Consider the following 14691-nt stretch of genomic DNA (forward strand, 5'->3'; position numbering starts at 1 on the left):
ATCGGCCATTCAGGAAAAAAGATACAAGAATATTGAAACAGCAAGAACAGAAAGATGCAGGTAAGCATGGAGCTGTCTTACTACCAGACAGAACTGACAGCTTCTACCTTGCTGCTCCCCTGGCTGGTGGAGACTTGCTGTTTGCCTGTCAGGTTGCTCAGTGCTTTAGGTAGGAGGGCAGGAAAATATCATAGCTCAATGATTTGCACCTTTCTTGACAAATAACAAAAGAAGTAGGAGTATGGTTTGTTCATCTTTGGCCTTTGATGTGATTCTGTCATGTAGGGGAGAATTCAGAAAGGCCCTAAATCAACAAGGAGGATACTTTTGATTGCCACTGAGGCAGCTAACTAATCGAACAGCATTTCACAGGAGACATTGTTTTGACTGGATAAGTTTGAGATTATTAAATCAATGTATATTATTTCAGTGTTGTCTATCACATATGAGGACTTTGTCTACACTTTTGTTAAAAGGTGAACTGAGATATACCGACTTGGTTACAGTCAACTGTAGAGCACTAACTTGAAATGCACAGCTTGGATTTTGTTAAGTTTCTCAGGACTATCATGGAAGCAGGATGCGTAACTCTGCATTGTTTATCTGCAAACCTTCAAGTGCTTATCAACACATACATGTTAAACGCTCTTCTTCCAAATCCTGAAAACTTGAAATGACACAGAGTTTTTCAGGAGGAAATTCATTGAAACGTATGTACCTAACTTGCTGCACCCTATGCAAAACTCAGTCACTGGCTTCTGCTGTTGAGGACCAGGAAACTGTGACAGTGTCTTTGTGAGTGCTCACAAAGCAGTTAGCACAACAGTCCTGTGGGATGAAGCAGGAACACCTAACACAGCAGTTTTCTATATAATAAATCTCAAGATGTCATTGTCATATCACTGCAACACATATTCTAACTTGATGACGTAGCTTAAAGCTCCTACAGCTGTTGTCTTCTGTGCTGCCAAGTGTATCCATTATCCTTCCTAATCTATCTGTGCATGGGAACATGGTAGAGCCCTTCTAGTTATCTAAAATATTTGTAGTCTGAGTTTCAAGTGAGTGCTTTTGACAACTAGAAGTTTTTCTCTTTTGCTTAGTTCCTCTAAGCAATGAGTAATTCTTCTTCACATGATAAACTCTATTGTCCCCTAAAATTAGTCCCCTATGAAGAAACCACGTCAAAGCAGTGATCTAATGTCAAAAACACCTCTGGCTCTCGAAATCAGAGCAAACACGAGAGAAGAAAAAGAAAAATTAAAAACACCTTCCTTGGCAATTTGGAGAAGAATTTATTTCTTCCTACAGAGTGCACGATGAGTAATTCCTTTGCAAATGCTAAATTCCATCAGAAAGTATTTTGGAGTAATCCTGTTGAAGTCTCATGCTTTCAGTATTGCAGTCAATAAAATGAAGACATCCCCTGGTTAAAAATATGATTTAAGAAAGAAAAAAAGCAGGTGGTGAAATAAGAAAGAAATATTGTAAATGATGGATTACTGATTATAAATCACCCACCTCTTCCTCAATGGTTCCTATCAAAGTTCAGTTGCAGACCTGGTCGACCAGGGCAGGAGTGCTGCTGTGGCTCTCACAGGGCAGACACAGTCCAGGAGGTTTCCAGATGGGGTCTGCTCAACACCAAAGGGAATTTTGTATATCTTAGACTTTTAATTTCTTCTCTATTTGAATGATTTTTTTTTATTCATAGAAGGGATTAATTTTGACCTGACTACATTGACTGGCTTTCTGTTTACCACAGACCAAACAACTTTCTTGGGTGTACTGTCAGTTCTGTAACTTTTACCTGAATTCATCTTTCAGAGATACAAATGGAGACTTGTTTAGGATATTCACTCAATCCAAGCTCTGAGTAATTTCTAGATGTCAGTTCTCTGCCTTGCTATTGAACTAGCCTGAAATAGACAAAATTTTGTTTTCTCTAGTAATTTTTAACCATCTTTTGATAACTAAATAAATAGACTCACTGTACAGTTTGGATCTCAACTCTCATTTAAGTTTTGCAGATTTTCTGAATGCTTTCCAGCTTGTCAACATTCCTTTTTGAATTGTGAGGATTTGAATGAGTCTTAGTAAAGCTGGAAATACCTTCTACCTACTACCATTTGGTATTTCCAGTCTTACACAGCCCAAGATTGCTCCTCAGCCATAGATCAAGCTCCTCCCATCACACTTGAAGCACTTATTCAAAGCATTATCCTCTACACTATTTCTGAGTTTTGTTTACTGAGAGACAATACCAGATTGCAAGTGCCACAAATCTCATGCTCAAACATATTTAAGGAAAAACACCAGCTACAAGGGTTAAGACACATGGGAAGAGACAATGAGAAAGCATGTTATAGGGAGATGTTGTTGGGAAAATGGCTGGATATGCTCTTGGAAAGAGGTGCTCCATGCCAGAGAAGGTATTTCTGAGGGGACTGCAGCTGAGGATGGCCCATGCTGAGGTATGATCCCCTCTGAGGATCTGTGGCCAGGGGCCACTCACACAAGCACAGGGACAACCCTGAGGTACTGCATCTTGTAAAAGAGGTGTTTCCCTAGGTTTTTGTGTAATTTGCTGTGTTTTTCTCTTCTTTTCTTACCTTGCTACCCAAAACCCAATAACCAATTAGTTAACTATTGTTAACTAGCAATGAACAAAATTAAATAAAATTCCTTAAGTAGACACTGCTTTGAATATGACAGCCTCTTCAGTATGACCAGCTGCAGCAATGCAGGTCTCTGTGTTTTCTGGACTCTCATTTGGGGAGGGCTGCTCCCACACCTACCTATGTGCAGCCCAAGGGAACATGACAGAGGGACAGAGGCTGTGGTGCAGTGGTGAACCTTTCTTTGGAGAGGGTTAACAAACCGCAGTATGCAACACTCCAACTGACCAGGCCTTTGGGTACTTTTAAAGGTGAATTATGATGTTCTTCTGAACTTATTTCAGATTGCTATTACTCATAAGTCAGTTTTCATTAAATGACTCAAATCTATCAATGAATCATAATAATAAAAATAATTTGACTAGCCTTACCTCTGGTCTCAGAAGAATTATACCATTTTCCAAAATGAGAGGGTTGTATAGCACAGACAAAGCCAGGCACTTAGCAGCATTACAGTGTTGTATTTTCCTGAAATTTTAAGAGCACTACTGTTCTCCTGGCACCTCTGGCTCTGACTCTGCTGGGTGCTGAAGAAATACTGTACCTCTGTGAACTTGGTTCACAACTGTAGACCAGTGGAAAAAGCAACATTCCTAAATATTTTCAGGTTTTTCAGAGAGGGAAGGAGGAAAAGTGGGTTTCTGTCTCCCTGCCTCACCAGCTGCACTGAAGTACAGCTTGAGTACTGCTGGTTACATCAGGCTCCATGTGGCTGCATTCAACAGCGGATAGTAAGACAGTACGTGTTAGCAAAACTTCGAAATGGAAAGCATTGTCCTCTTGCTTCAGTAGTAACTTTTTCTTTCTTTTTGCCATAGAGCAACATGGTTTTGAGGTTTGCATTAATTAGTACTGTTAAAAATTAACAGTAAGCACAGATTAAAATTTTTCCTGAAGACCTACTAAATTAGATTTACACTTACAATAATTAATGAAAGGCAAATAATACTTATACATGGCAATGAAGAAATTTCAGTAGAATAGAAAACACTTTATTTCTTAGGACAGAAAGCACAGAAATAGATAAGACTCACAGAACAAAGTAAGTCGGGTTCCTTAAATTCTCCCCATACGTTGTATATTCCAGGCCCTGGTCCTCTTAATGGCTCTCTTCTGACCTCTCTCCAGTTTGCTAATCTCTCTCTCTTGTAGGAGTAAATATTAAATATTTATATTAAATTAAATATTAAAGCAATTTAATATTGAAACAACAATTCCCAATAGCAAATTATGCACTGGAGGTAGAATACATAGGATCCAAACAGATGTTCGTGGCTGGGATTATCATCTGGAATCCTTAATGGTCACTGAAGATGAATAATCTATTCTCAGATAGTTGTCCTTCTGAAGCTGATAACAGCAGATAACATCAGGTTAAATGACTTTGCATCCTAGATCTCTTCATTGAACATAACGAATCCAAGGATGGAGGCACCACCACTGTAGATATCTGAGGGTAGATGACAGGAATCCTCCCCCCATGACTGTATATCAGTCTGTGCCAGGAAGTGAACACAAGGCACACAGTTTTGCACTGGAAGCTCTAGAGGCAGCAGTCCCAGTACTCTAGCTATTGATCTTTGACCCCAAAATGCACAGAAACTGTTAACTCTGCTTTGCTTTTAGCAGGATGGAGAATGACAGAAACTTGGTCTCCTTGTAATATATCAATTCAAACCTAATTTACAGTAGCATATTTATGTTTCCCTAACAAGGGATTCCCAGGAGAAATCCTTCCTGCTTCTATCTAGGCAGTGGTAATACCACAGCAGCTGGGTTGCAAACATCCCCTTCTCAGGGACACCCCTGAAGTTACTGAAGACAACTGGAGTGAGCTAACGGACTTAACAAAATCAGCACATCACCTTTTATGTGTATTAAGGCTCAAATACTTGTGCTTCTTGAATCCTCACAGTGTTTTGTAAAGATATGATCACCTTATAACTTTGTGTTAACATTTAATGCATTTAATTTTCTATGTTATTTGAAATAAAACAAATCTCTTGAAGTGACTTAAAAAATTATCTTCACAGTTTCTCTTTTTTTTTTTTTCCCCCCTATATCTGCCATATAAATGACCTTGCAAACACTCCCATGTAACTGCTCGGTAGGTTGCAGCAGACAGCTTCTCTCTGCTTGGCCAGTTTACAGCAGCAGTTTTCCCTTGAGAGCAATTCATGACATGTCTCAGCAAGCCAAGAACTAGACAAGTGGGACAGCTGGAATTGGCTTCTGTGCAGCTGGTTCTTTGTACTTTCTTTCCTCACTAGGCAACTACTTCAGAGTAGCTGTGTCCACTGAGCTCGGTGGATTTAGCCTGGCTTGTAAAATCCATCTCCTGTGGGAGGTGCCAGTGGCTATCCATTGGCTTTAGTGGGAGCTCATGTTATGTGTGCTCAGGTTATGTAGAAAGTTATTCCAAAGATGTTGCAAACTAAAAGTCATATTAAAGCAGTGACAGACTTATAACTCACATGCCTGTGAATAAAGACTCCCTTAAGTGGCTTGCATTTCATCATCCCTTGCCATACCTTCCTGATAAACAAACAGGAAATAACAGAATAATAGAATAGTTTGGGTTGGAATGAATCTTAAATATAATCTAGTTCCAACCCTCCTTGTCATGGGCAGGGACACCTTTCACTAGACCAGGGTGCTCAAACCCCCATCCAACCTGGCCTTGAACATCTATGACTTCTCTGGGCAACCCGTTCCAGTGCCTCAACACTCTCACAGTAAAAAGTTTCTTCTATGGCAGTGATCTCACCACATCTCTATGTGTCTGGCTCACTGAGTCCTATAAGGAGCCCTAGTGGATAACCTCTTCTCAACCCCAGAACCAGAGTCATGGTTTCATGTGTTGGGAGAAAGAAATGTAGTCTCTGGAAGCCTAGAAAAGCAAGTTTATCTGGGGATATAGGCTAAATGTATGTATAGAAAGACCCTTGATCCTGCTGGGGGGAACATACATGTGAAAAAATTAAATTGAGAGAGGAAGAACGTGACATTCACCTGCTGTTACAATTTCCTTGCCTGTTCTCATATGAAACCATGCATTTCTCTCCACAGTCAGAGTCCCTCCTTCAATAGGTTGATGTGCCATCTGGAAAATGCTGCCTTCTTTGTGGCTATGCCTGCTGGCTGAGAAGAGGTAGGGGGTTTCTACATTGCTTTCTTTGAACTTGAGAGGAAGTCACAGTCATTGCACTGATGTTTTGTTCCCCATTGCATGATAACAGTGGGTGTAGGCACGACAAAAATTGGAAGCAGGAACAGTGTTACCAACAGGAAAAGGTCTTTCTTTGATCTGAAAATGCTGATGCTCAGTACATCTGCATACGTGAAGGACTGTCTCCCTCTCTTCATGTTCAGCTGATCAAACCCTAGAATATTTCAGAAGCCCTCCAAGTTTTTTTTAAGGGCTGGAAATGCCATGTGATTTTCATGTTGTTTTGCACTACAGATGTTTCTGTGCAAATAAAGGAAAAGTTTTTGAGTGAAAAACTTCAGGTCCATTGAAGTCACTAGAGCTTTCATTTTAGTGTCCTCTCTTTTAATTTTTTCTCATTAGGTGTTACCCCCTTAGTTTATAGACCAGAAAGTCTTCTGCTGCTGTGTGACTTTATGCACCAGCATTACTGCAGTGTTAACGGAGAGATGCTGTTTCCACTGTAATGGACCGGATATGCTGCACATTTACAAAATCTCTTACCAAAAAACATGGAAGGAAGAAATACCTTATTTTTGGCCCAAGTTAAGGAGACAAACAGTGGTGCTGGTTCCATTTTGACAAGATACATAGATGTATTTTGACCTGTTTGCCATCTCGATTCTCATCTTTTCCATCCCAGTAGAAATACTGATGTCACTCCCTGTCTCTAGCTTTGGACCTTAAACAGAGGCAAGAATTTTACATCATTTAGTCTTAAATGTTCTCTGAACTAGACTTACTTTCTTATAATGCTCTGCTCTATCTCGCTATAACAGTGAGCCTCACTGAACTATCAGCCTACTTCTGCTGCCACAAACATTTCCCCGAGATTGTGTCAAAATCTACTGGTAATGGTGGAAAAGAAAAAGAGCTCCTCTACAAGCAGAAATAGAAAATTAAATAGGAAGCTGGCTAATGTAAGGTACTCATCCATGCCAGGAAAAATATAAAGTGGTATTCTTGAGGGAAGAGACATTTCTAATGCTGACTTGGTATTTTGCCTTTCCATAGCTTAAACTTCTGTTTAAAGATTGTTGAGAAAGGGTATTTGTGCCCTGACTGGTGCTGACTGAAATACTACTCTGGGTCCTTCATGTTTTAATGGGACACAGGCCAGCATCCCTCCTCCCCTGTAGCATGAGGTGTGCTTTTGGCTCTGTTATGGCAGGGTGTTCAAGGAGCTGTGGAAGGAACATTTCCCCTTCTTTCTACATTGCAGCTGGGGTAGGCATGCTTCAGTCCAGTCCAACTAGGGCAGCTTGGGCTGTGGAGCTGAACGGATGTGATGAAGGAGGAATAAATGGGGTATCCCTGAGTGTAACGCCCTGAGCAGAGTACCATGCATAGCACAATGACACCTTTTTTCAGGGGCAGTGCTTACACACATAAGACTTCCCACTTGAATTTGTCCCAGCTGGTCCACCTGACAGTGCCATGATGCTGGAGGATAGAGATGCCCATGGCAGGCCACTGTCCTGATGGAGTGTGCTGTTGCTTTACAAACCTGTTCCTTGTATCCCCACTAAGCATCTACCACAGGACAGGTGGATGGCCTCCTGAAGCTGTCTCAGTCAGTGGAGTTCACTGTCTAGATGGCTACAGGATGTGATGATGCCTTTTGCATTATTTGTGGATGTCGATTTAATCAGGCAACTGCCTTAGCTTATATGCCCCAGCTAAGCAACTCTTGGCAAGTGTGCTCTGCAGTGCAAGTAGGGGTCCCTATAGAGGAATTGCTGTATAATAATAAAATTAATTTGAAGAGTCCAAAAAGGTAGAATTTTCTACAATCTTGTACACAGAGAGGTAATGAAATGCTACATTCCTTGCAGAACTGATGTGTCTTATCTTGTTCTGTCCTTTGAAAGTAGGAGAAAAATCAAGAAGCAATCAACACAGCTGGGCTTTTCTTTTTGTTTACTTGGAAAATTTGTTTTAACCATCAACTTTAGCAAATTTTGGCAGTTACAAACCTGTACACTTTTTTTCATTGTTTTGTTTTTATAGCAAAAAAACACAAGACAATACTGCCAACAGCAATGATGAAGAAACAATTAGTTTTCAGATGAAGGACTATATCCACTCAAAGTGATAAACCTTCCCTTTTGCATAAGGTTTAATTTGTTGTCATTGGAAAAATGACATCTCTTAATACCTACTTGAAATGGAATAAAAATCATATCTCTAGGTTTTTTGTGCAAAACACATTCATTTAAAAAAAGTCAATAAAAAACATCTTAGAAACAGAAAGAAGTTAAACAAAAAGAGCTGAACCCAAAGGAAAGTTACAGTACATTTTGAAATGATTAAAAAGTTTTCAGATCTAAAACTTTTTTGTTTTTTTTCCTGTTGTTATCTTAAACTTTAAACCAACTTTGATGACTCTTTAGAATTATATCAAACAAACAAATAAACAAAAAAAAATTAAAGCAACCTGATTGGCATCAAATATCTACAAAAGCCTGGTAATTTGAAACCGTTATATACATTAGTTTATAAACTTCTTTTTAAACACCAAAACATACATCTTTTACAAACAAGCCTGATTGCAACAGGTAAAATTTACAAGACAATCTTTTCCAATACAGTGCTTTAAAGAGAACTGCTTTCATTCCTAAACATCTTTGTCATCTCCTGAAAAACGGCAGTATGGGCTCATTGCATTGTTAAATAACAGTGTTTCAGGTATTCCTATGACAAAAGAATGCTACAGTTCTGAGGGCTCCAATCTCTTTCCGTAATACAGTTCAAGTGCACTCTTAACACTGGTAAAGATTACTTATGGCCTTTGTGTAATACGACATATTTGCAATTATTGCTTTTCATTATTACATAAAGAAATGAATTTAAATTCATTTCCTCCCATCCACCCATCCCTTGGATGATGCAGTTAAATTACTAACTGAATGGCCCTTCTCATAATGGAGATGTTAAATGTCAGGTTGTGAAACACAGGTTAAAATCCATGGGAATGGCCAATGGTCTAAATTTCTAAGACTCAAATCACAGTTTGGCATATTGAGAGGAAAAGAGATGCAAACAGGCAAAATGCACAGTTTTACTGCATGGTAAATGACGGTAAACCATCAGGGAATGAACCTGAAGATGTAGCTCTCTTCTTGAAAACCGACGAAATGTCCATTGTTACTCAGTGAATAGCTCCAAACATTACCAACAAAGCACAGATGTACTTTCAGTAGTAGTTTTAAAGAACTGGTTTCCTCCATTATTAAGGGTGCTTTCTTTTCAAATGAAACTTTGCAGAACTGGTCGAGGGCACCTTCAACTCCCTCTCCCATGACTGCAACTATTATGGGCTATAAGAATATACTATAGCATCACTTTAGTTTTTTCAAGCAGGAGCTTGGAGTAGAGCTGTGTTCTTAACCATTTTTCTTGTCCAGCCCACATTTATCTTTAACATGGAATTTATATGAGCCAAGAGCAACAGCTTTTATGTCATATTCTCAAAATTTCCCACCTGCCTGTTTTGCAGAGAAAACAGGCTGCTGCCTCCCCATTAATCAGCATTTCAGTGACATGCATTTTTTCACTGTGCTGCACCCACTCTGAGTTTCTGGAGGTACCAGTACATCAAGGCTATCAGTACTTCAGACTACATCAGAGAATTGAGAGAATGGGAGAAAAAATTCTGAGGACCAAAATTTAGGTTCTTTGTGCAACATGCAGAGGGGGAGATCCTGCTCGAGAGATGGATTTCTGATTTCTGAGGAAAACAGTGGCAGTGAGAAGCTTTTGACTCCTTACAGCCTTTTACTGCAACTATAGATTAAGGAAACCCATGGGATAGTTCAGAATCAAAGATGGCACTGAGCTTAAGGAAAACAGATTGATAGACAGGAAATCACAGTTCTGTAGTGAATCTCTGCATTCCAAAGTCCTTCTTACGTGTATGTGTCTTCATACATTGAGTCCTATAGGAGGGTCCTATAGGAAGACAACTTTATGGTGATCTTCTAGTGGAGTTGTCCATTTCCTTCCATGGGAGGGAAGTGATTCTGCAGCTCCTCAGTGTCACATTTGTGTGTCTGCTATAAGATACTGGTCCAGGATAGCAACCACATCCAGTACCTATGGTTTTGGGAGAACTTTTTGCCGTTTTTTTTTTTTTTAGAATGTTTGTAATACAAAGGCAAAATAATTAACATATTTAAGAAAGGTACATAAGCACAAAGACACTTTATGTGGTATTGGCAGCATAAATCATGTTGTCTGCCTCTTTCTTTTGCCAGAGTTATCAAAAGGGCTGTCAGTGTGCATGACACTCTCAACTTGATCAAAATGCAGAGAACAAGTACCCTTTTACTCAGCCTCATATAATCCTAGCAAAGTCATTGATTTCTGATACAAGCGAGTATTTGCATTTTAACAAGTTGCTTTTTTCTTTTGACGTTTCTTTACAAAAAGCAAAGACTTTCTTGATTCTAGGAGTTATAACCCAATGATACTCAAAAGTACTTTATTAAGCCTGTGAAATCATCTGCTACAGATGATTCTGAGAGAAAATACTGTGTAGTGGAGCCATCTACAGGGATGTAGTTTGAAATACAGACACACAGGATAAGCAGAGATGTGAGGGGAGCTCTCGCAGAACCAGGGACTTGGCAATGACAGCAGCAGCAATATAAAAATCATCATATGGTAGAAAAAGAAATATATATTGGATGGACTAATATGAACAATAATTCTGACATTAGGTTATGAATGTGGTGTTATCTTCCAGATTAGAAAACTGTGACTTGTACATGTGGAGCAGTAATTAAAAAGAAAATAAAATGGTTTGGTTTAACAGAGTTGTTAATATGAAAATCTGACTCCCTAAGAGGTATTTCACCTTTAGATCTGCATTTGGGTCTTATTTTCAAAAAGAGCTTGAACAAAACCAGAAAGGCCATGGAAGTACCATATTCACAGAAGGGAATCTGTTTAAAGATGGATTTGGAGAGGAGGAGATACTGAGGTATAGAAATCATGAGTAGGACAGAGAAGGCTGAATGGGTGATCATTGGCACCTTCCCAACAGCACTTTAATAAGTAGGCGTTCAGTGAAATGAAATGGCAACAACATCAAACAGAAAAAGTACTATACATTGTATTTATGCATATTTTACCAGTAAAACTCACTACCAACAATATATTACTGAGGCAACAAGCTTGGCAAGAAACATTGATTTTTGTTCTGTATGGCAATTGCTAGGCTCCCATGGTGTCCTCCCTCGTGACACTTTTGATATGTCCAAGTAAAAGCTTGATATAGGTGTCTCAGGCTTACGCAAGAATTTTCACTAAGAAGACAGATGACAAGTACACCTAATAACTATCTGGGGGCTCAAACAGATTTAATTGCATAATGGATAAAAATGTCTCAAACCAAAACTGAGTAGGATCATACCTCATGTAAACTGCAGCCCAATGCTAAGAGAGCATCACATTTCTCAGAAAGTCATACAAGCTTTAAAAGTGCAGCTAAATTTGCAGCTTTGTTTTGCAAACTCTGATGTTCCTACTCTTGAAGAGACATCAGTCTAATTGCATTTCCTTTCCTGTAACATAGACTTCATGAACAATTAAGAGTTATTTTCTATCCATGCCTCTAGGCTTGCCAAACCATTTTATGGCTTTTTGGCAAATCCCTCAGTCCTTTGCAATCACAATACAAATTTCCATATTTTTTTCTTCTTAAAATCACAGGAATAGTAGCAGGGAAAAAGGGGTTGAAACGCACCATGAGCACATTCAGAATATATCACCATTACAGAAGCATGTTTACTTTGAGAAGACCAAGTGACATTCATAAATTCAATGGACGGGACCTATTTGCAGACAAGTACTTGATAATACTTGTATGTGCAGTACATTCTTTCTAGAAGTTCACTCAATTTATTCATGTATCTGTATAATGAACTGTTTTCTACTGAAGAATTGCTGCATCATCCCAAAGAAAATATCTACTCCAGTCTTCAACAGTTACATGAGCTATTGGAGAGAAGCAGCAACACACTGTACCTACTCCAAGAACTTTAGAAATCCTGTTTTATTAAAAGTGTTACAAGCTGCAATTATTTAAATGAAATTCTATGAATAATTTCTTTGTATTTGGGACAATTTCTGAATAAACACTTCCTGTGTGTCAAGAAATGGCCCACAATTTAATCTTGGGTGAAGCTCAAGTCAGTCAAGAACACGTCCTGGAATACAGCTACTGAAACTACCCAGTTAAGATGATCAACCAAGGGATAGGACACGGAAAGCAGCACAGGAAACCTGTTACTGAATCTATTTGTGTACCACAGTGATTTAGGTATTCAATAACTTTTCAGAATGACAGAATTATGCCATGGAAGGAATGGGAAAACCCAGCAGTAATGCAGACTTGTAGACACACATTCACTGGTAACATATACAGATGCTATAAATTGCAGGGGTAAAAACATTTTTTCAGAGGACTGAGCAACAGGTATGCATATTCTGCTTTACTACACTGAGTGAAAATCCCATACTTCCATATTGAACTTTGCTGCTCAGTCTAAATCAGTGTGAATGGCCATTTACTCCAATCAGGCTGAGGGAAGCATAAAAGCATACAGAGGACATGGTTTTCTTCATCCCACAACAATATTCTGAAGCCTGCAAACAACCTTTGGAAGTTGTCAAATCCTACAAAATCATGAATCCAGTGGAAAATCTAGGGCCAGCCCTTTGGCCACAGTCCATCCATGCAGTTCCACTGCCTGAGTCAGTCTACAGTATCTGAGAGCTCATCCTGTAAACTCTAGGGATGGACATTTGCCAAATGAAGTTCAGCTAACAATCTGAGGTTATGCAACTTAATTGCAACTAATTTTACTGCAGTAACTGTAGCATGATGACTGCTGTTAAATAGGTGGCTGCCTAAGCAAGAAATTTAAAAAAATAATTAGCTGTGTGTAGTTAGTTAGGTTTCCCTGTGTTTTCAGATGCACCTTCACATTGCATACAGAAGGGAGGCTGTGCAGCTGGGGAAAAACCAGGCCACTCCTGAGCCAAACTCTGATATTTCTAGAAGTTCTCACAGGTGAAGCTATGCACACACACCTGATGCCAGGTTTTAAAAAAATGGCAACCAAAGTAGGCCAATTTGGAGTAAATATAAACTGTACATATGTTGCTCTATATGCACATAAAGTAGAATGAAATGCTACGTAACAAACAAAAGTATAGGCAAATATTTATGGACAAGTAACTGGCTGCTTGTCTTTGACAAGCCAATTTGTAAATGTTGCTTTTTTTCAGCCATCTGAAATGTACGCAGCAGCCTCAGCAATCAATTGCTTTCACTCTTTGCTGACATGAAGTTTCATGCAGCAGTGCATCTTGGAATTATCCATACCAGTTCCTTAATACTGTGGGGAGATTATAACACTGTAACACTTTTAATAACACAATGAAAATAAAAAATCAAACTTTAGGAGAGAGAAAGGAATTATTTAGCAATTATTGTTTCCCCCTGCCTCAAAAGCTGAGTTTTACTCTTGGTAATAAATACAGGTACACACTCTCCAGATTGTCTGTAACAATTTCGTGATGTATAATACTTAACACAATTGGTCTCTTCATGTCTGCACATACAGTATCATTTCTGAACAAGTTAATAATGGGTTATACCATATTTTTGCCTTGCCTAATATATATATAGACACACCTTCAGCAAATTTTCTTCTCAATATTTATACTATTAATTGGACCAAATGACAAAATTAAAAAAAGAAGAGGAGGAAGAAGAAGAAAGGAGCTTCCTTTACACTTGTGTCTGATGCTGGGTCTCCACAAATGGAATGTGAACATTTTCTAAGTTGAGTTCCTCCACGCTTTCAAAGTCACTCATGGCTACTTCGGAGTCATCAAAGCCGCAGCTGGCCGAGACATCAGAGGAGGAGGCATCTAGAGAGTTGTGCAAGGATAAAGGCATCTTACCTGCACTAATGTTTTCTGTGTTCTGGCTTGGGCAAACAGCAAAAGTACTAAATTCGTTCCCAGTTTGAGACCCCGTGGTGTCTGTCTCATTGGGGAACTGGTGAGGAGGGAGGTATTGGCTAGGGTGGAAGTGCGGCCGTCTCCTGCAATCGGGGCTGAGAGTACTTGCCATTGAGACTGGCTGCGAGGGTGGGAGGGTTTCATATTGGTCCGGATAATCCTCTGGAAGAGGGGGTGGTAACTGGTCCTGGCTTAAAAACTCCTCTTCGTGAGGGGGAGGGTAGTCGCTGTCAATGTCGTAGCCACCAAGGTAGTAATCTGTTTCCAGTTCTCTGGTACTGCCGTGATGAGCCGAGCCTCCATCTGTTGTCTCAAAATTGGGCACTTCCTCAATGTCGGACAAGCGAGCACTTGGCATCCAGTCAGAGGTATCCCAGTGATACGCTGCAGCAGGAAAGAGAATCATAGCTCTGTTAGGATGAGACCACAAATGAGAACAGTGTCCTGCATGCATGGAGTCCTCACAGCACATTCAAATCAGCATGCTCCACAGGCCACTGACACAGGTCACTCATGCTCTGACCTGAAGGGGGGGGGGTAGAGGAGGAGAATAAATTGCATTATGATGCTAATGCAAACAAGCAAGGAAACAAAGTATCGTCACTCTCAGGCATTTTGCTCTTTAGGATGCCACTGTGTCGTATTAGGAACTATAAGTCCGATAAATCAAAATGACAAATATGTCTGAATCACTGCTTTTCACAGTTAATTGAAAAGATCCATAAATCAGCATGCTTATGGCATCACATCTCGTCTCCCCTTCCACTT

The 14691-nt window shown here is 39.6% G+C and overlaps 1 protein-coding gene across 9 annotated transcripts in view; it reads right to left on the reverse strand.

The window, feature by feature from the left end:
* Positions 1-7789: 7789 nt before the first annotated feature.
* FAT3 (FAT atypical cadherin 3) overlaps positions 7790-14691 on the reverse strand; it is a 402153-nt gene continuing 395251 nt past the window's right edge. For 7 of the 9 annotated variants that reach the window (XM_051779182.1, XM_051779179.1, XM_051779181.1 and 4 more), the window contains one exon: positions 7790-14307. In XM_051779182.1, coding sequence (XP_051635142.1) covers positions 13688-14307 — 620 coding nt within the window. In that variant the 3' untranslated portion in view covers positions 7790-13687. The remainder of the gene's footprint in view (positions 14308-14691) is intronic. The other 2 variants (XM_051779184.1, XM_051779183.1) reach the window with 1 other exon arrangement.

The sequence above is a fragment of the Manacus candei genome, unplaced genomic scaffold (assembly GCF_025592945.1).
Source record: "Manacus candei isolate 608988 ecotype Guabito, Panama unplaced genomic scaffold, ASM2559294v1 h1tg000014l, whole genome shotgun sequence".
NCBI lineage: Eukaryota > Metazoa > Chordata > Aves > Passeriformes > Pipridae > Manacus > Manacus candei.